This window comes from Lagopus leucura, unplaced genomic scaffold (assembly GCF_019238085.1).
Source record: "Lagopus leucura isolate 7727_CA_CO unplaced genomic scaffold, USGS_WTPT01 Super-Scaffold_100001, whole genome shotgun sequence".
Taxonomy (NCBI): Eukaryota; Metazoa; Chordata; class Aves; order Galliformes; family Phasianidae; genus Lagopus; species Lagopus leucura.
In genome coordinates this window covers 50,357,216-50,380,434 of record NW_024962262.1, presented here as the reverse complement: position 1 = coordinate 50,380,434, position 23,219 = coordinate 50,357,216, and the positions used below count along the sequence as shown (strand labels likewise).

The window sequence follows — 23,219 nt, the reverse complement described above, 5'->3', positions numbered from 1 at the left end:
CAGTGTCATTGAGCCGAATCACTATGTTTGATTATGGGTAATGTTGCTGTACAACTCTTTCTATCTCTTGAAAGTTGAAACTCTTCTGAAGGGCATAAGACAAAGAAGCTGCTAACAGGAGAACTGATATCCTCGGGCCATAACTAGGTAATTATGAATACTTAGGAAGCACTGTTTTCATACTACAGGTTTCTGTACTTCAAATAACAAGTATTGCAGAATGGGAAGCATTCTTGGATCACCAGCCTTGAAACTAATTAGATAATTAAGCTTTAACATATAGTCAGCATAATGAGCATTTGAAAACCCAAGCTGATGGTAACTGCTGAACAGTAATAAAATTACTGACATTATTGACAACTACTGTATTAAAAGAGATTTTCTCTTTCAGAGGTTAGCTTGCATATGAAATTTAAATTTCATTTTTATTCAGAAAGTTGCCACGCGTTTTTGCTGACATAGTAATGCCTTGTCAGAGAAGAATGTTCTGACTTTGGAAAAAGATGAAGCCCTCACTGGTTAGCAAGTCTTTTGTTTCTTGGGTGATGAGAGAACCTACATTGTATGGGCAAAACACTGAGGCACTTGTAACAAGGATTAATTTGTTCAACTTGACAGAGTGCTTGAAGCCAGTTCTGGAAGAACAGTAGTTCAGAATAGACTGCAGGCTTAATCTTCAGACATGTTGTGAAATCCAGACAGAACTCAGCAGTGACAATTTATCCTAGCATGTTTTGGTGGAAGTGAAAATAAAATAATGTTTGTTTAGGGTTTGGATTTCTTGTTTCTTTGTTCATTTTTTCCTCTTTGTTTGCCTGGTGTCACTCACAGTGAGTTCAATTTCTGGCTGCACCTATTGTGCAAGTATTATTGCAAAGTTCTGGTAATGTGAAGGCTTGATAGTGCTCAGAGTACTGCAGTTATGATTGTGATTTGTAAATCCTTAATGTACTAAAATAACAAGAAATCAGAGGCAGAGAGGGAGTTCAACAATTATCTTGAATGTTTTATGAATATAATGTTGTATAGAGGAAATTCTAGAGCTGTAACTTCTGAACTTGAGGGATTGTTGCTGTAGTTTTCTTTCAACCTCTATCTCTATTGTGCATAGGTTTAACAGTGTTTCTGGCACGCTAGATTATCTTAAACATGGAGGATATACAATTGTGTGCTGTTCATCACATTGTCAAAAATGGCAGGCCTCAAGGTCTAAAAGATGCCGCAGGCAAGACGTTTAATCCAAACCAGCTGGTGTGCAAGGCATCTGGGGAAACAATTCACAGAATTTCCTATGGGCATTTTGAAAGGGGGTAGTGTGGAGAGATGTCATATGATCTGAAGAAGTTCAAAGTTATTTTCCATTTCTCTGCAGGGGCGACCTTTGGCATAAAGGTACTTCTTAGACAGGTTTCTGTATAGCCTTTTATTGATGAACATATTGTTCTGCTTGTTATTCTGTGACAGTTATTAAAGCTCATTATCCCATATTTGTGACTTTTTACTACTCCGATATATTGTAGCGTATGGCTTTTTTTCATCACTTCCATTCTTATCAAATTTCTGTTTCCAATTAGTTTGATTCAAATGTAATGATACTGCTAAATCCATTTTAGCTTAGAGGGAAGATAAATGAAATAGTTTAACATTAAGACAGAGATTTGAGTATAACAGCACTAAGAGTTGCTTATTGGAACAAAAGAGCTCTTTGGATGCCATGAGTCTCAGATTTGCCCCCTTTAGATCAGTGGTGGGCTGTTTCCATGTTCTGCAGATGTGTGTGCTTTAGGTTTTGGGGAAACCACCACTAACAAGGAGTAACAGAGAAGTAAAAGGAATGACTCTCTTTGAATCCAGGCAGCTTTTCACTCTGGTAGGTATTGAACTTTGATGTCACTCTTGACATTTCAAGAGATTAGTCTTGTACCTTGTCTGCATCAGAATTGCTTCCTACCATACCTTAATATTCAAAACAGTGCCTTAATATTAGAAACAAAGCCTGGGAGACATGAGTTGTGTTAGGATTGCACAACAATCTAGGTTACACATGGTCTAACACAAGAACTCCCTAACTCTGCATTAAGGAAATGTAGTGTTAGTAGTGCTGTCTCCCATCACTGCAGTGGTGTGGTGCTGGATTTAGCTTCCAACTCAAGCCTGTGACTTAAAAGCAGACTGTAAATAACCTGGTAGCAAGCTGATGTACTTCTGGGATGATAACAGTGTGCAGTGGCAGATGTCAGAAATAATGTTTACAGTGAAAGTCTTTCTATGGTGTCTACAAAGGAAGGATGGCCAGAAGTTCATATTAAAATCTGGAAGAGTGCAGCTATGGGCATTCCTAGATAATCATTACTAGTTTCAACTGTGGTCAACATAAGCAGTACCAGTAGTATGTTGTATATATTGTGGTGGTTGTTCTTAAGCTTTACTGTACTGAATAGCTTGGAACAGAGGAATCGTTGTCTTGATTGGAGAACTAATGATTCATTTCATGTGTAAATGATGAACTGAAAGTTATTTACTGTTGCAGCTATTTTGGTACTGTCTTCTTACTGTACATTACTGTATATTGGACCCTGGGCAATAATAGCATTTACTCTGTTCACATTCTGTACTTTGCTGAAAGAAGGAGGTGTGTCTTGTAGCTCTCATTCAAAGTGGCAATTGCACGTGAAAAAGATACTTCTGTCTGACTGGAAATTCAACAATGTTGTACATGCTACCTGCAATCTTAGACTTGTTGGTACTTCTAGTGATGGAAAAAAAAATGAATTCAGAATTATACATGGCTTTCTTTAAACTTAAAATTCACGTGACTCCTGACATAGGACAAATTAATATTTTGATGAAACTGATAACTAAAAGGTACTCTCTCCTATGTGAATAGCTACTGCTTAAAAGCAAACAAGCAAAAAATTAATTGCTACACGGGATCATTACATGTAGATACTATTCCAGTCTGTCAAAGCATTTGAATACAATTATGGCTTTACATCAGTCATTGAAACAGTAGTTTGTGTTAACAAGTAGGCAGTCTAAGAACCCATTTTAGCTTTCGAGAACCCTCCTACATGCCCTCTATGTAGTGTCAGCAAGAAATGAGGTTGAGGCCAAAGGTATGTGTGAATTTACTTCAGTACAAAACAATTAATGCAGTTCATCCTGTGAACTAAATGAACCTAGGCAGTGACTGCTCACAACTAAAGGATTTGCACATGTAGCCATCTTGAAAAACTGAAATGAAAGGCAAGCTAAATAGTTTCATTAACTGGAGAAAACACCTGTTAAGCACTCTGTGTTCTCTGCAATCTACGTGTGAGTGCTAAATTTAATGTTTTAGCTGTGACATAATACATAAATAATTCCATTGTGTTGAGTTGAATTGTGTTCTTGTCTTCCAGTTAACCGCAAGCTAATGGTAGTTGGTAGCTAACAGCATTGGTAGCTAAGATTAATTTGTGTTCCACCATGGATACAAGTTAAACTTATTCCACGTAAAGCTAACCAGCAATCAAATGATGTTTTCAGGTGTGTAGTGGTACTTCATGTTAGGTGTATCTCATTCCCTTAGCAATCACTCTTCTATTAAAAAAATAAATAATAGCCAGAAAATCTAGAGATGCCCTTGTACTGTTTCTTGATCACAGGTACATGCAGTGCTAATGGGTTCTTGAGGCTGTTATGTCCTTTCTGCTTAGTTTAATTTCATACAAAACTAGCCTTACATATGTGATCTACATAGATCTTAACTAAAAACTTCGGCTGATTTCAGGCAACAAATAAAATCAACTGGAAGTGTGTAGGGAGCCTTTCACAACATGTGCAGGTGTAAGAAAGCAATGATTATGCAGGAAAGACTTGTGTGGGTGATGAGGGAAAGACAGCAAGACTGTCAATAAAATGTAAATAAAGGGTCTTCATCTGGGTGCTGCTGACATCACCTTGACAAAACAAAGTTTGCAGAGCTTACAAAACTGTTGGACTCCATCTATTTTTAGAATTCAGCAGAATCAAGAGAAATGTTTCTAAACAATTTTCTTCCCATAAAAGCTGTGTATTGTAATCAGTCTAATGTTAGCATTCATAAGTGTACTTATTTTACAGCAAGTACCTTTTTAAAAGTCTTCAGTTGCAGCTTTGGAAACAAAAAGTTTTGAAATGCAAGACCTTTCATTTAGTTCCATATTATTTATTTAAAAAAAAAATCTTATTCTCCTTGATAAGCAGTATAGTTTTATAGTTTCTATCATCTTTCTGTTTCCTGTGCATGGCAGTGTTAGGTTAAGAGATAGTCTTAATAGGAGTTCTATCAGAAATTCCACTGTTAAGTTATAATTTGTGGTCTTACTGACTTTCTTATAGAACAAGTGGGTCCGTATCTTAAGTTTCTTGATTTGTTATTTTTGCTTAAGGCCTTTAGGGAGTGAAATCCAAAGCAAAAACATATGCAGGAATCTTTCCTGCACCTGTCACTTGCTCAAAATTGCTGTCTTGTGATTTCAGGGACTAAGTTACACGAGGCATTAGCTTATTTTGCTTGCACTGAAGCTGTGATTGTGCTTTCATAGGCAAATCATTTTTGTTTTGGAAATGATTAATTTAAAATTCAGTTGATGTAAAATGAAGTACTGAGAGTTAGTGCTGTTTAGTAAGTTGCTTGACAGTTGAGGATCATAAATGGCAATGTTTTATTATATCAGATTAGTGTGTCAACTTCTAAAATAAGGTAACAATTGGTAAAGATTACCAATCTCAAAATGAATAGATATCCAAATGGTACCTGTGACTTTGAAAAGCTGCATAATGCATAAATAAGACTCCATTATAAAAGTTTGTCTACTGTAGCAAAATCCAAATGGTATTGATATGGTATTCTTAATCAGCTTGACCCTTCATTTCACTATATTCTTCAGTTCAGAGGCATACACTGCTAAACTTACAAATGTAGCTTCCTCTGTGGGTAAGCCCCATCAGCATCATGGTTCATTTGAAAAACAACGTCCTATTAGAGCAGGTGTAACTTTAATTTGTATGGGCTGTAAGAGATTTTTATTATACCCATCTGCTTGATAGTTTCCTTAGCAACATCAATTTGTGTACGCTTCTTTTCTTGATCGGATGAGTAGAGTCCTCTGAAGATCATGACGAGTCAATAGGTTCCACCTATGGAGCACCATTCCAACGACCTGCTTCCACTGAATCTCTATTTATGCTGTGCTTGGAAAAAATAACATAAGAACTGATAATGTTTTCCAAAGATGGTAAGAGATGGCAGACAACATGACAATTATTCTTAACAGTATATATGTTATCCATTAACCTTTGGTCCTCGTTTTTATTTTATCCAGTGCTGACACTTGCTGAAGTTAGTCTGCCAGATGCAGTTAGCAGTCTAAAATGTCCTGTGCTATGTCTTTGGAGTCCAGGCAATGTAATCATAGCAAGGTGACATGTATCTTATCTTGCTTCTAATCGGCCTGTGCGGGTTGTGCATACATGGCATTCTTCTAGTAATGTGCAGAGAATCTGATCAGATCATTCTTCCTGGTCTAGCAACATGTATTTTACATCTAATTGGTGTGTTGCTGTTCACTGTGTTACCTCCTAAAAAACTTCTAATTCTCACATAACTGTGGAAAGAACATCCAAGCATTGTTCTGTCAACTGGGCTCAAGGTCTTAATGACACTCATTCACAGAAAGTTAGGGATGAGTAACAATACTCTGTTATTCTATTCATTTCAGGAGTACATTGTCCTCTTGTTCTTTTCTCATACAGAGCAGTTTGAAACGGGTGGATACTAGCAAGAAACAACTTAGATAATGGTCTGAAGAGCATCAGTTCCATCAGTGTGAGAATAAATAAGTTTCAACTTTATGTATCCTTATTTCATAACAGGGATGTAGGTTTTAGTGAGTGAGAAAAAAAATTGACACTTATGAATTCAGTATTGGAGAAATCAGTCTTGGTAAGTTCACCCCAACCCTGAGTGGATCAGCTTGTCAACAAACAGTCTTGGTTGCTTCTGCAGTTATTTGGATGAAAAACAGAATTTGATGTGCTACATTTTTTTTGTTCTTTTATTTTTCCATACTCTAGAAATGTCACATTTTACAGTGTCTATCTGTCTAAAATTCACAAACAGTAAATCTTGCTTCACTCTCCTGATAGGGGAGTATTTTGTTTATTGCTCATAGAATCGTAGAATGGTTTGCGTTGGAAGGGATCTTTAAGATCACCCAGTTCCAACCCTCTGCTATAGGCAGGGACACCTCCCTTTAGACCAGGTTGCTCAAAGCCCCATCCAGCTTGGCCTTGAATGCTTCCAGGAAGGGAGCATTTATAACCTCACTGGGCAACCTGTTCCAGGGTCTCACCGCCCTCACAGTAAAGAATTTCTCCCTAGTATCTAGTCTGAATCCACCCTCTTCCAGTTTAAAACAGTTTCCCCTCGTTCTGTCCCTACGTGCCCTGATATAAAGTTCCTCTCCTCATAATAGTGTAAAATAACACATGTGACCAACTGAGACATTCCCTCATTCCTACAAGGTTTTCCCTTACAAAGATGCTTTCAAAGATGAGTAGGAGTTCTAGAATTCTGTCCAAGCAGAGGTATTCTTCATTTATTTAGACTCCTTTTTGCTGGAAGTTTTGTAATATTGTTCAGCAGAAAAGTACAGCAGATGCTCCTGAGCCTGTGTAAGCTGTGTTTTCTTCTGTGTTTTCACTTTGTCCATCATAAAATCAAGTCTGACTGAAATTGACATTTTTTAATCTTTACCCTCATTTTTCATTCTACCTTAAGAACTGCTAATACAACAGTGGTCCAAAGGCCTACTACTGTTTTGCGTGCTTTAAAGATCTGTAATAAATGTTGCATCTACCCAACTAGAAATACATTTACTGAAGTGCAGTGTCATTTGCACCTACTGTTGTGCAGTAACTCTTGCCAAAAATTGTTTGATTCGTTGAATGTTCAGTCTCACTGTGGAACTTCACAGAATCACAAGGTTGGAAACGACCTGCAAGATCATCCAGTCCAACCACCCTCCCATTCCTATCAGTGCCACAAGCTACTAAACCATCTCTCGTAGCTCCTCATCCAGGCGCCTCTTGAACACTGCCAGGGATGGTGACTCCACCACCTCCCTGGGCAGGCCATTCCAGTGCCTGACCACCCTTTGAGAGAAAAAGTTTCTCCTAATATCCAACCTAAACCTCCTCTGGTACAACTTCTTGCCATTTCCTCGGGTCCTACTATTTGCCTGGGAGAAGAGGCCAGACCCTTTTGCACCACAACCTTCCTTCAGGAATTTGTAGAGTGCAATGAGGTCTCCCCTGAGCCTCCTCTTCTCCAGACTGAACAATCCCAGCTCCTTCAGCCGCTCCTCATAAGACTTGTGCTCCAGACCCCTCACCAGTTTCGTTGCCCTTCTCTGGACATATTCCAGGGCCTCAATGTCTTTCTTGTAGTGAGGGGCCCAAAACTGAACACAATACTTGAGGTGCGGCCTCACCAGTGCTGAGTACAGGGGGATGATCACCTCCCTGCTCCTGCTGGCCACACTATTTCTAATGCAGGCCAGGATGCCGTTGGCCCTCTTGGCCACTTGGGCACACTGTCAACTTGGCAGTAAGAAGTGGGGAACCAAATAATTAACAGTCAGATATCTGGTATTTACCCAAATAATGGAGCTCTCAGTGTATCAAAGGTCAGGTACAGACCTATCTGGTCTAGAATTGGCTCTTAAGAATATTAAATAGTGGGGAATCTAGTCATAGCCTTTCGAGAAGACAGGCAAAAAAAAAAAAAAAGGGAAAAAAACCAGCATTTTAGGATTTTTTGGGGTTGTTGTTTTTGTGGGAGTTTTTGTTTGTTTGTGTGGGCTGTTTGTTTTTTTTTTTTTGTTTTTGTGTAGCAGAGAGTTGTTGCTTTTATCTGTCTGCGTCTCTCTTCTGGTATATTTACATAGTTTCTTCTTTGCCTTTCCTGCCATGTAGTTAGTATATTTTGCTCAGCATCTTTAGCTGCTCGACTGCTTTTTTGATACATCTTCCTGAGCTATTTACTTATACTAGCAGTGCATTTTTTTCCCTTTTATATATCTGAAAAATATCCTTTGTGTTAAGTTTGTCATGTTATTTCATCTGTTTCCTGTGTTAAGAAAGATGTTACCTTGCCTTAGTTATCTTCACTGCTCTTTTTTGTCCCTCACTAGTCAGTTACTTTTGTTCAAGGCTTTACTAGTTGTACACGTTGACTGTTGTAGAGATGGGACAGTTGTTTCCACAGTCAACCCAGGGCACGCTTGCATTTCTGCAGTATGGCAGGCTGAGGAGTTCAGGTGTGCTGCACACTGTTGCCATTGAGCTTGTTCATGTGGCCTTGTGTAAACTGTATCCAAAGGCCAAACCTGCCTTCTGTCACTTCAGTTCATGTGTAATTGGGTTAAGATCTGGAAGCTAGGTTTGGTATAGCTGAGCACAGCTCGTAACACATTGAGTTTCTTTTCTTTGAAACTTTCTTGAATGGTTGGATGTGGGTATTTTTTATAGTATTTGAGATTGGTTTTCTATAACCTCCTAAGACTTTAGATCTACTATCAGCATATGCTTTTGACTAGGAATTGCATTTCCTAGCTAAACATTTAAAGTTTTTTGGGATCTGATTCAGATTTCTGTTTCTTCCACATTACCCAAAACATCAGTGAAACGTGTCCAACTTGAATACTTCTGTGTTGCAGCCGCATAAATACTGTGCTGCTATTGCACACGCTCAGGCCACTGTTAAAGTGGTAAACTCCTTAACCACAGGCCCTTGAGTCACTTCCATTCATAGTGTGTATCTTTAGCTTTGGAAGGAAGCTCTGAGCATGTATCTTCCCTTCTGTTTGTCTAGCTTATAATAAGCTGCCAGGATGCTTGAACCGCTTTATGGCCAGCATCCAGCCCTTCAGCCAGGAAAATATTTTGCCTTAGCTTCTGCTGGAGAGAATTCAGATTCAGGGGGGTGTCCAGGTGTAGTGTTACACTGAACATTCCTTGTCCAGTCTGGGTGGAAGCTGACTTTCCCCTTCTCCTGTGACTAATTCATGTCTGAAAAGGTTAAAACTGATCTTAAGGGGCTCTTACACTGCTTTGAAAGTACTGGTACCTCCCTAAATATGGCAATGCAAAACCCTTTCAGTTTAGATGGTGAGAAGGGGGTGGTTAATAGCTGCCACTGTCCTTACTCCTCACAGTGTGTTGCAACTAAATGTTCACTATATGTAGATTTGTTGTGTGGTGCAGCCTGTATGCTTTTAAAAACTATACATGCAGGTATGTAAGCAACTACTAGATTGGAAACCAAACCAGTGGCAGTAGGGCTAATACAGCATTAAGCTAACTGTGGAATTGATGTTATCAGCTACTTCTGACTACAAAGTGGTATCATAACAAGGAAACACAGAGTATTCAAAATACTGAACAAAATGTACTAGTAAGTAGTGACAGGCTCAGAGCTCCATCTTAAAGGGGGAGTGAAATCCCCAACTCTTCAAAATGGGGTTGAAAACACCAGTGTCTTATTGAGGGTCCTTCACGTGAGTAGGAGCTTCATTCCCTTTGCTTAACTCTGTGTGGCAGTCAGTCATCTTAACGACAAACAGCCACCTCAAGTAAGAGCCCAGTTGTAGTAGTGAACTGGTGCACATCACCTTGTGAAAAGGGGTGAAAATCTCAATTTAGGTGAGCAGATACCTTTCTTTACATATCTTTGTTCTCTAAAAGAAGGCCTTTTTCTCCCTGAACTGAAATGTAACCTGCTTTGCCTGTGTGCAACACAACCTTCCTGACCTTCCTCAAACATCTTAGTCTGGAATTGGCATCTGCTGCCAGAGTAGGATTCTTCTCCTACTCTAACACCTCAGTCCCCTGTCTCAGGTTCCAGGCATGCTGCTGTTGTGTGCCACACTCACTGCTCTCTCCTCTGGCTTCCTTGTGAGTCAGGGTTATAGCTTAGTTGATCTGATCTTCCTAAGAGGCAGTGAGTGGCAGCCAGATTTGCTCTGTGCAGTTTGACAGTCTGGTCATGCCAAACACAACATGTCTGACTCCTGCCTAGTCAATTCCTTTCTTGTTCTCCTACTTCCGAGAGAAATAAATATCTTCATAACGAGTTGCAATAAAGAAACAGGTGGGAAATGCTGGTCACTAAATTAAACTCAAGAAAACAGACTTTTTATCAGCATTTACTTCCTAGTAGTATCTGATAAAGTAAAAAGGAACCAACTTAGACAAGTCATGTTTTACTGGTACCTTTTTAGTTTCTCTTTTCTGAATCTCACAGTCTGTTGTGGAGTTTTACTAAATTGATCCATGACAGAGTGGATATGAATAGAAGAGTTAGGCTAAAGATCATAAGCACAGTGCAGAGCTAAAATAATGTAGTCAAGTAAGAGAAAACTTGAGCTTTGTAGTGAAGCAGTTGTTCTAGTGTTTTTTTGGTATGTGTACATCTTTATCTAATCAAGAAAGTTATTTAAAGCATGAGGGATGAAAACATCATGACTGGCTCTGTCTTGCCGTTCAGTAGCTTTGCTTTTGCATGACTGGTCAGAGGTATCAAACAGGCAATTTAGAGAATAAAGAGAATGTAAGGGGCTATGAGTATTTACAAATTGATTTTATAACGTGCAAACTTTCAGTTATCTAATATGCATCAGGTTGTAGAAGAGGATGGTTAGGATACTCTGAATTGTCAGTTGAATTTCTGCAAAAACTAATCACATTTCTGCTTCTGGGAAGGAGATTGCTGTGGTCTGAAAGATTGCATTATTCCTCATAAAATGCATTTGAGATTCATTTAACTAAAAAGAGAATGTAATGGTACCTAACTCTAACTTTAGTGCTTCTGAAATTTGATAGACATGCAGTGTAACACGTAGATACTGATGTTTGTAAAAGCTCCTATTTGAGCAAGAAAAGTGTCTCCTGTCAGCTTTGCTCAGATTTTGTTGCATCATTGGTATTTCTAATGTACTCCTTCTGCAAAAACATTTGCCTCAGTGCTGCTGGTATCTTCTGCCGTGGCATTTGGGTGATCAGAATCTTGTGATACAATAACTGACGTCTAGATGAATGCAGAAAATGTTTCATGAAGCTAGCTGAGCCACTCCGTGAGAGTTTGCAGCTTTTTCTGTTGTCACTTTCCTTTTTCTTCTGATGTAATAGGATTCCTGCTTAAGGGCTGAAGAGCTTGGAAAGAGTTGAACTGCTGTTTAGTAAGCCTTCGGTGAGGTACTTCATTGAAGCTAGACAGTGAGTGTTTTGTGACAGAAGGAAAAGCTGAGGGGGATGGGAGGAGGAGGAGGAAGCTACGACATGACCACGGCTGGCCTCTTCACATTCCTCCAGGGCTTGCTTTTTTAAAATTGGAAGCTGCTTTTATAGATGCTGCTCCAAACAGGTTCGGTTTTTTCCATACTATCCCGTTTAGACTTTGGAATGCTTGTATGAAAGGGCAGGCCCCCAAAGTGACTTTCCAATCTGTTTTTGTGATTCCAGCCAAGTTCCCTTTAATGTATGGAGCAGGCGAAGTTGAGCTGACTCTCTTATAATATCACGGAACTCAGACGCAGCTGCTGCTTTAAGTGGCACTGTGTGATAATACAACAGCTCTGCTATTTACTGGGATTCAAGTGCCTGGACTGGCACACAGAGACATTATATGAAATCCGAAAGCATGAGGATAAAGGAAATTTCTTTGCGGCAAGATCCTGATCTGAGGAAGGAGTTGGCGCTGCTAGCTCGAGGATGTGATTTTGTTTTGCCTTCTAGATTCAAGAAGAGACTGAAAGCTTTTCAGCAGGTCCAGGTTTGTCTTTCAGATCTTATGCAATTAAGTTATTGTAATTAATTGTACTTCTTCAGCCACACAAATTTCAGGAAATATATGAAAATTCTTGCTCAGGTAGCAGTGTTTCAGTGGGTTTCATATCTGATGATCTCCTGTGTTTTGGAAGACTATGCAGGTGATTCTCTGCAAACAAACAGAAGACAGGAGGGCTTACTGAATCGTGTAGTGTAGATAAAGTGTGATGTTTGCACAGAGGTGCATGCAGTTGGACGCTGGTGTGCTTAATGCCACTAGACTTCTACAGACTGCTTTCTATAATCTGCATGCATTTTTTTTTCCTAGGGTTTTAATTTACCTTTTTTGTTTTTTCCTTTTACTGAAACTAGGCATATAAAATTGGCTGTAACTATACTAACTCAAACAGAACATGTTGAAAGGTGCTTTCTTACTTACATGATGACCCTGAAATCCCTTATATTGTTTACTTCATTTGAGTTCGGGAGAGATGAGTTGTACTGGCTGTGTGGCAATGTGCCTCTCTGCTGTTTTGCAACAGTGAGTTAAATCCACCATTTTCAAGTGAGCTCATAATTGAAAATAGAAGCATTTGAAATGCATACGTAGTAGGAAAACTTACAGAGTGAATGTTTCAAAGAGATTTTTTTTTTTTCCTAGGAGAGGGGCAAAAGCTTTCTGCTGCTTTATTGGAAAGTTGATATTTCCTCAACTACCACCTAACTTGTGTTTTGGTGGTATGTGAATTTTGTCCTCACTTCACCTTCACTTCTAATTCATGTACTAAAAGGTACATCTGTGACAGCATGCATGACATTTGTTTTATACTCCTTTTTAAATAAGGGAAGTTCAGCATTCAAGTAAAAATCACATTTCTTTGGATTTGTGGCTTTTCCAATCATTCTAAATATAGCTTGCTACTTAATTTTGTATTCAGTGCACTAGTGTCCCTTTCAGGTGACCTTCAAGAGAGGGCCATGGAGCCCCATGATAGTAAAAAGGTGTTAGGTTGGTATCTGCTATGTTGCTATTTCAATTTTCTTTCAACTGAGTTTTATAAGCAACTTTTATTCCTTTGCTGAAAGCAGAGTTCAAGTGCTGACCCCCTCTGTTTTATGCCATTCAACATAAGTTTGTGAATGAAAGTGTTTTGCTACTTGAAGTTTTTATGATGAACATTAGAAGCTACCAAAAGAAATGAGAATTGCATCCTTACTTACCCAAAAGATAGCAGTTAATATTTAGGAACCTCAGAGTTCAAGGCGAGCTTAGTCTAGTCATGGCATCCTGCTGTAAACAAATGCTGTTATTACCACGAGTGGTGCCCCTTAACTCGATCTGTCTTTCATCGAATGATGGTTGGATTGCTTATGAGCTTTTATGAGGCTTTTTTGTGTTGAACTTGGAATGATTTCAGGATAGTAGGATAATGCATGTCTAAAAGCAACCAAATCCTTAACAAAACACCTTGTCTAGTCTGTATTTTTTTTCTATTTTTATATGCTGCAACAATGAACGATCATTTCTCATTTTGAACTAGTTTTGCACTTTCTTAGTGAATGGTAATTGTGGAATAATGTACCTTTGGCCACTGAATTGTATTATGGACAATATTGTGTGGGTACAACAGGCTTAATAGGAGTGTAAAATTAATTCTTGCATCTTTCTTTGCTCAATTTGATATATTTCATTTGAGGTACCTCATTAAATGGTACTTTCCTTCTACTTCATAGTGTTAAGGAGAACTTTTTGGAAGTACCTTTTGAAAAAAAAAAAGTTGCTAACTGTTGGTGTGGAAAGTTTGTTTACTTGTAACTAATATTAATTTCAAGTTGTGCCTCATGGGTCAAGTGCATTTCAAAGAGCAGTTGTTCATCTTCTACTCCATAATCTTTAAAGAAATTTCATGTTGAAATGAAAAATTGCTTAGACTTCTTGTAGAACAACTTATTTTTTTTCTCAGTTGCTGAGTTTCATTGCCATAAGAGTTTAGTTTCCTATGCTACTGCAGTGTTGGCTTTCAGGCAGAACAGACAGTTCATGTATCTGAAGTAAAATCAAGCAGAAATGAAGGTCGACCTGTTTTTCTGTACTCTTACTATACCTTTGTAACGTTCCCATCAATGAAGTTCTGGTAAATCGTTAGACAAATGTCAGATCTTGTGAGGATGTTTAGTGCTGTAGGAGCGAACCTCTTAAAAAGTAATGGTGGTGGATGGCGAGATGGAATGTGTGGCTCCACATCTGCTCTGAGCTGTTTTGGAGTGACTATGGGTCTTGCACATACTCCAGGAATCCCGAGGCAGTAGTTTTTGCATAGAGCCATATAGGTTATTTGTGGATAGTCCTCTGCCTGTTGGAAAAAGAGTGTAGCAAACTGAGCTGTACGTGCATCTTTAAATAGACAACCAATGGTGAGATGGGTAGCTTTGGAAAGCGATGCAACAAGCTGCTTCCCAGGGATTGCATTTATTGATGGAAATTGATAAAACTGAGCAAAATAGGGCTTTTTGGGAAAATCAGTTCCTCAAGAACAAGGTAAAAACAACATACAGCCGTTGGAGTGCTCTGTGTTTTGGGGAACTGAGTTTTTGAGTAGTTGATTTTGAACAGAACTAAATTGAATGTGAATTCATCTTCTCACATTGGTTATAAGAATGACCATTTTCAGACAATTTTATATCTCCAGAATATAGTGAACTGAAAATGCAGCGCTTGAAGAGACGCTGTGTCCATCTTGCTCATCAATTTCTCTGAAACTTTGGAGGGAAACTATCAGTATGTCAAGTGGACTGGCAACTTAAAGATGTGAACTGAAAGGCTTATTACCAGCTGGTAGCAGAGCTGGGTGTTTTAGCCAACAGCTGGTGACATCCCTACCTGTCAGAGCTGGAATGTAAGCAGGATCATTACCCAGGCTATTTGAGGAAAATACATCTGAAGTTGAAAACAAAATATTAGCAGAATAAAATATATCTGTGTGCAGTAACAGGCTTACATACGTGTGTCTTAGTGTTAGGTAAACTAGGAAAATCAGTTTTGTTTTTTTTTTTACTTAATCTCATACTGCTGTGTTGTAAATCAGGTAAGTTTTAATGTGAAAACTGGGCTTTTTAAAAAAAAACAAATAAATTCATGCTGAATGTGATGATTCAAAAACTGAAAAATTGCCCTGAATCTTGAAGTAATCCTTTAAATTTCAGTTCCAGGACCAATGCTGGCCTGTTCTCTGATATTCTAACTGCATTATGCCTTCAGCTGCTGTCACTGCTTGGTGATCCCCATAGCTGAATGCGTCACACCTCAGTGTGGAAATGGCAGCCTTTGGTTCTGTGGCCACCTGTTAATGATACCAAATGCTGCTTACGTGTGCTATTTATGTCAGCTCTATGTGAGATATTTCAACTTCTCCACTGTGCCTACAAGATTAGCTTTCCTCCTGTGTGAAATTAGATGTTAGTGCCTCTTGTTTGCTTTTGCACTCCTGTTAGTAATGTGTTCTTTAAACTGGTGTGGCACGTTTACAATGACAACAACTGCAGAGCCTGTAGGTGTTAACGTGTGCTGTGCTGATGTGTGGTTGTGCTGCAGTGTGCTGATTCTTCCAGTGATTAAGAGAATGTTCCAACTTCTGAGAGAAAGTAAATTTTGAGAAGCTTCATTGAGGCAGTTGGTTTTTCATCCGTAGTCATAGAAGTCACTTACGTATTAGAATTCTCTAGCAAGCCAGTTTTCCAGGGTCCTTTTCTACCATAACCTTCATTTGGAAACCCATGAGCAGCTTTTGGGAGGTGGATGAAGGAGCAGAATAAAAAGTGTTTGGGGAGGGGGATGGGAAATAGGAGTCTGACTCTAGCTGATAGCTATGCGTGATGTTAGTTTGTTGATGTAATGCCAATTTATTACAGCAGATGCCAACATTTAAGACAGAATGAAAACATCCAAGCTGCCCACAGAGACTGCCTTGTTAAGATGAAAGGTTTCCTGTAAATGGTGCATCACTAATGGCTTGCCAGGCCTTAAGCTTTAGCTGTTTAGAGGAAGCTGTAAGCAAACTGATGGTTTTCTCCCACTTTTGCAATAGAGACTCCTAGTACAAGCTTCGAATGTACTGGCTCCACTGTGGCAGCACCTTCCTTACCTGCTTGTGGCTGGCACTAAATTTATGCAGATGTGTATTGCTTCTGTAGAAAAGCCAATATGGTGCTTACAGTTCACCTGACTTGCAGTGTGACAAAGAAGTGTAAATGCCTGTATCTTCTGCAGATAAATCCTCACCCAACAATTCAGAGATTGAGGAGTTCTCATGTACTTCTCCCTCTTGGAATAAAAGTTCCACTGCTTTTTCTCCATTTTAACGTACCTTTACCTTTATTATCACTAACATTGCTAACAGTATGTGTCCTCTGTCAGTGGTACTACCTTGTTTCCTAGAAAGCCTGAAACAGTTGTTATACTTCTGTAAAATATCTTTCAACTTTTATATGATCAGAGGGAGATGTGATTGCTTTCACAGTCATCTGAGTCAGAATTGGTTGCAGCATTGCCAGACAGAAGCTAACAGGACACTTACTGCAATTACTGACTGCAGCTCTGCAATGAGGCTGAGCTTATTTGATAATTTTCTTTAGTAGATTTGTTTTTCCTAAGCTCAGTTGCATTGAGTGACTGAAATTTGTGGTAAGCATGGAAGGCTGCAGAGTTTACAAATTAAGCGTATGTCTGTCTTAGCCCTATTTGTTACTTGTGATGTTGAACTGATGGCCTGTCCTGTCAAGGGCTGTTTTCCATAGACAAATGTTAGAATTGCCTGAGGTAACTGACTGTCAGTTTTTCCCCCATTAAAATGATGTTTAGTCAGTCATGACTCCTTTGCAGGTAGTGAGTCCCAGTGTGATCTGCTAGCTGTGTACAATCAATATGGTTATGTATTAGGAGGGTCTTACCAGCTAGTCTCCTGAAAACAGTAGAGGTGACAGAATGTACCAGTTAAGAAATAGGAATACTGATCTAACCTGTGATCAAAGTATTTTCTGAGAAAGCTGCAACTGTATGAAAAATTGGGTACATTATTGACTTGGATACTTCATTTGACATAGTTCATAAAATGGAGAGTGCCTGACAATAATTCACAGCCATTAGCACTCTTGTACTACTTCTGACTTAGCACAAAATATAGTAGAGATTGCCTTTCTTTACTTGAATTTTTTTGATGCTTTTTTTCTCCCTTCTCCCCATTCTATAATCGGTACCATTTTCATTTTCAGAATTGGCAGAGGAGGCAAAATGTGTTTCCGTTGGTCAGTCACAGCAAACTCTTAACGGGTTCTACCACATCCAAAGGCTTTGGTAAAAGTTCTGTCAGCAAAGAGAAGATAACTACCTCTTCCTTCTGCTGTTCCACCTGTGCCCCATCCCAAGGCATTGAATGAATCATGATACTTTTTCTGAGTGACTTTTTTTATTTCTGAAGTTCTATGTAACTATGCAAAAAAACAGACAAAGGCAGCCATTCTTGGAGGAGTTTCTACAGCAATAATGTGTTTGCAGTAGCAGGACTGCATTACTTGGCTTCACCTATACCAAATTGCTACCAAAGCTACCAAATCAGGATTGTCCTTTAATTTCCAAAATCACAGTTGCAGAACTCAGGTAAGAAATCTGTTAGTGCACTGTCTGCAGTACTGAAAGGAAGGAGACTGGCAAGCATGTGCCTTAATGGTTAGGTATCCTGTAGAAAAGTGATGTTAATGTACCTCTGATGGAGATACTAAGTAAAAGTATCTTTTGGTCATTTGAAAACTTCCCCTGTGCTTGCTTATTCCACACTACTTCTGTGTATGTAGATGTAATACATCTTGTCTGAGGTGGCATGCTTCCCACTGAATGTATTTTTATTGCACAAGATGTTACGTATGGAATGTATTTCATAGCTCTAGGTGGAAACTTTTCCTGGATTCCACTACCTACTACCTCCTCCTACATGAGAATCAACATGCTATCCCAAATAAACCTGTGTAGATGGTCAGGACACTGCATGCTCTGCTAAAATACTTAGACTTTAACAGATTTCTTTTCAGTGGCTTTCTCATGGGGCTTGTGTTGACTGCTGAAGTGTGCTTGATAAATCAAAGGAGAAAAGAATTACTGATAGTTCTGCAGCTACGAGAAGGTTTTGGAGCAATATTTTTTAAGCTTTAGTTAAGACTTTTAAGCCTATGCAGCAGTGGTGCTTGCCATGGCAATTTCACTCAAACTTCTTTCTCTAGCTATGATGTGATAAATAGCTGAAGTGCTTGTTACTCTGCTATCTTGAGACTGAAAAAGAGGAGAAATTTGATTAATCTAGCAAGCAGTTAACATCTTTTTTTCCTCAAAAGCACAGACTGCCACACCAACATTATTTCAGTGAGAAAATAAATATTATTCTAGTTTATTAATAAGATGGATTTTCTAATGCTAAATCATAAAATTAATGTAGATTCATATCTCTGCAACTCTGGTTGTGTGGACTTACAGCAAATAAGAAATTGCATGTATTTTTTTTAGGATGTGATACTCTAGTTCTAATTCCATACTTGCAACTGCAAGTTGCAGTGTAAGTTTAGAGTCTTCCTTAGACGTAATATTTACTAGTGTAGATTCCAGAAGGTGTCAATTCCAGAAACTACAGACCACTTCAGTTCTGCCAAAATGGGACCGTGTGATAGATGGCTCAGTTGTTGGAGTAAAGTCACTTTAAAATTAGGGACTCTCGTTTGCACTGAATGACAAAGCCAGAAGACCGTATCTTTTTTTTTATAGAAATAGTCTTGAGGGTCAGCTGCCAAGAACATGCATAAATCAGATGAGAACGATAACAGTCAATCTGTAATAATGAGAGAGTGCAAAACGTGGCACAGCATCAGGAGACGCCCGAAGTATTTGCCAGGGCGAATTTCAAGGTGAACCAAGAACTGCAACACAGACTGTGCTGGGTGGGTTACTGAACAGTTGTTCCCTTATATTGATTCATGGGATCCATAGGCATAAAATCAGAAGCAGTGTAGCTTAAAGTACTTTTTTTTTTTTTTTTTCCTAACAGTGTATGGCATTATGGAAAAGTGTATTCCTTTTTCTGTTGCATTTCACTCACTGTAACACTAATTTCAAGTGACCACAGGCCAAACTGGATCAGGGGACTGATCTGAGTTAAGGCTAACAGCAAAAGCAAGCCAATTTAAAACTCTGTCAGGGCTAAAATTAATAGATGTTTATCTCTTACCGTGGAAAGAAGAGCATGTATGATAAAATTAGTTTTTATAGCGTGTCCAAAAACAGCTGCCAGATAATAACCGAAGGCTTGGAAGAAGCAACTGGGACTAAAGCACTTGTTTCAAGAGGACTTTTGCACGTACTGCCTGACACCCATTTTTGGCATAGGCTCAGTCTCTGTAGATGTGTTTCTAAGCTTGGCCATTCATGCACATTTTAGATTTCTGATTATGTTAAAATAAAATTGAATGTCATCTTAGCACAGTTTTAAGAGTAACGTAGGCTTATTTCAAACCAGATCACCATAGTGTTCCTCTTATCTTTATGAAGTTACAATCATGATGCTTCTAAGTGGAACCAACTGTGGGGAAACCGGATGAGAACAAATAGTGTAAGGTTGCTTTTCAGCAATCTTGGTGCCTCAGGGCTCCACTGCTACCACTGGTACGAGCACAAAGGTCAATAAGCTCTAGATACAGGAGGTGGAGGTGTACTGTGGATTGGCTTGCCTTAATGCCATGCTGTGAAACTTCATTAGTAAGCTTTCAGACTAAATTACTGTTTGCAAGCTATTTTTCAGAGCAGCAGCTAGATTTTGCAGAAAGAGTCTGGCTGAGGAGAAAAAAGTCTTGAAAGCTTTAAATTGTCAAAGGATTCTCTTGTTAAGCATATGAGGCTGAATGGGAAGTGATACAGCCAGTGAGTTCTTGGAATTATAAATCTGTCAGTATGGTTTGGCTAGAACAGGGGAAAAACATCGCTGCTTCAAAACGGATAATTGGAAATCCAAATGTCTATTACAAGATCAAGCAAGCTGATGTTACAGAAAATAAGTTTTCCTGGGCTTGTCCTTGGAGTGTAAGTTGACTTATCTGTCCTGAAGCAGATCTTTGAAGGAACTTTACTGTCCCAAAATATTTGGGAGTTTGGAACAGACTGTTGAAATTAATGCTTTCCTGGCAGATGGGTCTGAACCCATTTTACAGTAGTGTGAGTCTTAAATCTGGTGTTTTCACAATTTACGTTCCATAAAACTTACTGATCTTGTCACTTGCTTGTCTAGAAGGAAATGCAGAGTTTCACTGTGTAATCCAATAGGTAGTAACTTAAAGCAGAAATATTCCTGAAACTTTACTCATCAGACTGCTATGGAAGAATGGGGAGGCAGGAAGGCTGGTGAGGCGCTTAATCCTTTCCAGCTTTCTTACAGGTAACTGTTTTTTACATCCACTGTTACCTTGTAGCTTTGATAGATCACAGCACACCTGTATTCTGTAATAATTTACTCTGATTTTTAAGCGGGTGACTTTTCATAAAGCTTATGCTATCAATTTTATTTTTGTTTGTTTTATAATTTAAGTTCATATTGCCCTTTGGGTTTTCATCTTGACTTCTGTTTGCTGTCGTATCAATTGGAGAAGGGAACCTCTTGCAGTGTCCTGATTTTCTTGCTGGCTGTTTCATAGTTCTAAGTGAGGGTTATGGCGAAGTTAAAATTTAAAGAGCCAAATGGTGCACCTCTGCAGAAAGTCTTCCTACCTCATTATGCACTCTGTTATACCCAGGTAACACTTGCATGCAATGTAATATGCAATAATAGAAGATTCAGTCTACAGAAGAGCTAGAACTGTTTATGCACAACACAGTTAGCTGCAACATTCTGCTCTTTTTTGGTAACTTCCCCAGTTAAAAACTTAGGTCTTGAACCAGACTTCTACTTATTTGGTAAGTAAAGGTATCCTTTATTACCACTATTTACTTCCTTTTTCAGTAGCACTTTAGGCAATGTTTCACTCAGCTTGCCCACCTTTGGAAATACGTACAGTCACTGAAGGCTCCATTGCAGTGCCATCTCTATATTAAGGCGAGAGGAAAAATGATATCTCATTTTAAAAGCCTTCTGTCTTCATTTTTGCTTAGAGCCAAGTTAACTGCTGAGTGCTTCTCATCTCTTGGTAGATGCAAGAGGACAAACAAGGAGACAGAACTTCTCTCAGTTGGAGTGAAGGCTATCCATGTTCTCTGGTCCGATTACTAACATTACTCCATTGTAATTATGATGTTTTCTTTTGCTTGCACTTATAACAACTGATAAAGGATCTTGGGAGTTGCAAAATAAAACAGGAGCAACGATGCTACTAGGATATAAATTCTCACTTCCTTTGTGAAAGTTGAGGCAAATAAGCATTGGATAACTGGACAGTTCTTAAGGTGGTGTAGGTTAGAAATGAAAATTGATAGTGTTCTAAAGCTTTTCTTGAATTCTCTTTATAGACCAATCTTACCTAACTTTTGCACCATATAGAAATTTTAGGGGGGAACCCACACTTTTCATCTTCAAGCATAAAACTTTAACTGCAGTGGCAACTTTATAACACAATTACAAATTCTGGACTCTGATATGCTTATTGAAAAGGTGAATGCACCTTTGAGTCTGAGGCTTCAGCAGACATTTGCTTGGGTGAGTTATTTGCAAGCTTATACAGTTTTATCTTTAGCTCATTATCTATGAGGAAGGATATTACAGCTCATGTGCCATGGCAGGTTACAGTGAAACTTACCAAACTGGTCTCTTATGGCAGTTTAGCTTACCAGTACTAGTATTGAAGCTTTTAACTCAAAGCCATAAGCGAATATGGGTAGGTTTTCAAGCATTAAAGTGACCACTGAAGTGGATTAGTTTCATAAAAAGAATAACTTGCTGCAGATTTTCAGTTCAAAGATTCTCCATTAGGAAACTTCTAGCAGTTATTGCTAATGGAGAAATTCCCTGGCTAGTTGTAATTCATTTTCAAAGAGCTTAATCTCACGCAACTAAGCATTTTAGCTGCCCTGAAATAACAGTTGTCTCCCTTCACATCTACAGAAGAATCTAGCTGAAATTCTAGAAAGCAGTGGCACTTAGAGCCCTTCACACTTTCCCTCGTTAAGAGCACGCAGCAGAGCAGTCTCAGCTGCGCTGGAAGCCTTTCAGTCCTCAGCGGAGCTCAGGCTGAGGGAAGAGAAGAATCCTTGGCCCTTCTTGGGAAGGCGAGGAGAGGGAGGAGGTGTAATGCTAGCTTTGTAGTGCATTAGCTGGAGCAGCTCGTTTTGGATGACCTGTTTCTTTCTTTGGTGCAGGCTCTTATCCCTGTGTTGACTGATGTTAACAGCACAGTTTGGTTGTCCAGTAGCAAGTTGCTAGTGCCATTTAGGAAGTGTTAGTGTGCTGAGAACATCCACATGGCAGATACCGTGTGAGAGCTGTGCTCTGAGCTGGCTGCTGGAGGGCACAGGGAATATTCTGTGTCAGTTTGCATTGTCCTCTAGATGGTATTCTCATGAGATGCCTGTATGCAGACACCAAATCGATCTTCCAAAAAGCAGATCTTAAACTTTCTAAAGCAAATGAAACATTTTTATGATTTCTCCTCTTACCTACCTCCTCTTACCTACGTTGAGAAACCAGCATGTAGCAATGGACAGTATTCTTCAAAATAGAAAGAGGGTTTTTACTTTGCAAGGGCAGTGTGTATATACTTCAACTGAAGATAATATATACAGTTTTACAGATTAATTACTGATTAAATATTAGGTATTAACTAAACGAGCTGAATTCAAAACAAGACCTAAACATAACTCTTGAATCTTAGGAAAAACAAATTTCTGCACATACTTCTATCTTCTGTTCTGAATCTGTTCCTCATCTTCTTCATAATCACTGTCTGGCACATATTTACAATGGGCAAAGAGATTAACATAAATAAAAACCTCCACTGTGTAACTCTCGCTTAATGTCCAAGCGAGCTGCACATACTAGAATAGTTCTTACTGTAACTCCTACACTGAGATTTCCACATGCACGTAAGAGCAGCTTTTAACGTGGTCTAATGGAAGTAATTTATTATGTTGTAAACCAAGATACCTGAAGTAAATGATTAGTTTCTGAAAAGAATACAGAATTTCAAAAGGACAAATAGTTCTGTTGATAACTTTCCTCCTCCTGGGACCTTTTCCTATTTAGTTTTTTCTCTGCCCCTGCTTTTCCTTTTAAGAGAAACTTCTCTTTTGATCTAAAGCTCTAAGCTTTCATAGTTATGGATTTTGAAATGCCTTTCCTGTCTGTCCTAGG

General features: G+C 38.9%; 1 protein-coding gene across 6 annotated transcripts in view; it reads left to right on the top strand.

Annotated features, from left to right (window-relative positions):
• PPP2R3B (protein phosphatase 2 regulatory subunit B''beta) overlaps window positions 1–23,219 on the top strand; it is a 49,471-nt gene that overhangs the window by 5,291 nt on the left and 20,961 nt on the right. Inside the window, exons 1-2 of one of the 6 annotated variants that reach the window (XM_042868248.1) lie at window positions 11,340–11,449; window positions 11,548–11,857. The exons of 4 other annotated variants lie outside the window; for them this stretch is intronic. In XM_042868248.1, the coding sequence (XP_042724182.1) occupies window positions 11,711–11,857 (147 nt within the window). In that variant the 5' untranslated portion in view covers window positions 11,340–11,449; window positions 11,548–11,710. Of the gene's footprint in view, window positions 1–11,339; window positions 11,858–23,219 lie in introns of those variants that run through there. One more of the 6 variants, XM_042868249.1, reaches the window with a different exon arrangement.